The sequence below is a fragment of the Pteropus vampyrus genome, unplaced genomic scaffold (assembly GCF_000151845.1).
Source record: "Pteropus vampyrus isolate Shadow unplaced genomic scaffold, Pvam_2.0 Scaffold124, whole genome shotgun sequence".
NCBI lineage: Eukaryota > Metazoa > Chordata > Mammalia > Chiroptera > Pteropodidae > Pteropus > Pteropus vampyrus.
Window position 1 is genome coordinate 255,483 of NW_011888905.1, and position 1,716 is coordinate 257,198.

The window sequence follows — 1,716 nt, forward strand, 5'->3', positions numbered from 1 at the left end:
TTTTGTTGCACAGAGGTGTTTGATAAAACACCTCTGGTAAATTAAAAGTGAAACTACATAAAATGTGGACCCAAACCAAATGACTGCATACAGTGGCTACTGACATCTCATGGTTCTCTAATTAATCGTCAGCTAATGGCCCTCAGTTATTGCCTCCTGGTCCAGATCTATTCTCCAAATTAGACAACATTTTGTTTGTTATTATAGATGTTTTTGCTGTCATAAATCTTTGTTTTGTACAGCTTGATGTTATAAGCACACCACTCTGATAATGGTGGCTCAGCATTTTGAGATGATCATTAAGGCCTATGAGACTTCATATGACAGACTTCCAGAAACGACAGATGTTTGCCCTTAACGAAACGTGACAGTAAAGTCATCCTCTGTGCGGGCATGCTCGTTGCTCGAAGGTGGCCCCAGGCTCCTAAGAAACCACTTTCCCTCCTATGTGGGAGATGACATACCCGGAAGGAGCCTTCCTGGCAATGAGAGATTGGCAATGACACATCCAAAACGAGCCAGTTGACAATGGAGGACCAATGGCACTTTAATAACCGATCAGTGCTGCTTTCCAATAGTTAATGGTGATGTGTTTGAGGAAGGTCTCAAACACGCACACACACAGAGCCACTTTGAAATGGAGCCGTAGCTGCCATCCTGGAGGACTCGCCTTGCATATTTTATGCCTCAAACCTTTGAAATGTTAAAACAGGGCAAAATAACCTTTGGGCTGGGGCTAAAGCAACGTTGTGCCCCAAAGAACTGTTTGTAAGGATAACAAGAAGGCAGCTATTATGACTGATGGGTAGCGGACTGAAAATTAAAAACATCCTTTAGAATGCACATCGGTATGTTAGATGATCTGCAGCAACAGAAATGCCTTCCTTCGACGGAAGTAATTGCTTCCCTTCCCCACAAAGAATATTGTCTGTCTCCTAATCGGAACCCAGTGTGGGCTTCTGCCTGAGTCAGTGCTTCCTGAACAGCTGTTCTTACTCATCTGAAATAAATGTTTGTTGCCTCTGCTTTGAAAGGCCTTTTTAACTTTAGATTATCAGGGGTGAGGATTGGGCCAGTCACTTACAGAAGCCGAACTCAGTACACGTCTGGTACAACCACTGCCGGTCACCCACGCTGGACACTTGGGGTTCTGTGACCCTCAGCTGGGCCACTGTCTCCGCTCGGGAAAAGCTTAAACATTTCTGGCCCAGGCTGTGTAGGACAACCTAGGGGACAATATACATACAGACATTCATACATTCATGCATTCTTCCCTGCCCTCTAGTAAGCCAGGGCCTGGAGGCATAGGTCCCTACAAGTCAAAGGTCAGAAGTCATACGAGGGTGTTCCCGAGTTCTCCTGGGAGTCAGGGTGGAGGGGGGTGCGGTTCCCCGGTCCGGGTGGGTTAGAGGTTAAGGTACTAGATGATGGGACCTTATTACCTGGGGCAAGTGATAATATCTTGGACCTCAGTTTCCCCATCTGTAAGTGGGGATAATAATACTGGCGACCTCCTAAAACTAATATGAGGATTCAGTGAAATAATCTATAGGAAGCACTTGGCACAGCACTTGGTGCAGACAGCGCTGCAAACGTGACAGCTGTGGATTCTGAGGATGGGCCCCGGTCTCCAGGAGAGCTCCGTGCACAGGGCGACCTGCATTCTTTCACTCGTTCTACAGATACTACTTGAGCGCCTGCTGCGTGCCAGACACT

The 1,716-nt window shown here is 46.8% G+C and overlaps 1 protein-coding gene across 1 annotated transcript in view; it reads right to left on the reverse strand.

Annotated features, from left to right (window-relative positions):
• Positions 1-1,716, reverse strand: part of PRSS16 (protease, serine 16) — an 8,713-nt gene that overhangs the window by 2,626 nt on the left and 4,371 nt on the right. The window contains exon 8 of the mRNA XM_023534279.1: positions 1,085-1,226. Within this exon, the coding sequence (XP_023390047.1) occupies positions 1,085-1,226 (142 nt within the window). The remainder of the gene's footprint in view (positions 1-1,084; positions 1,227-1,716) is intronic.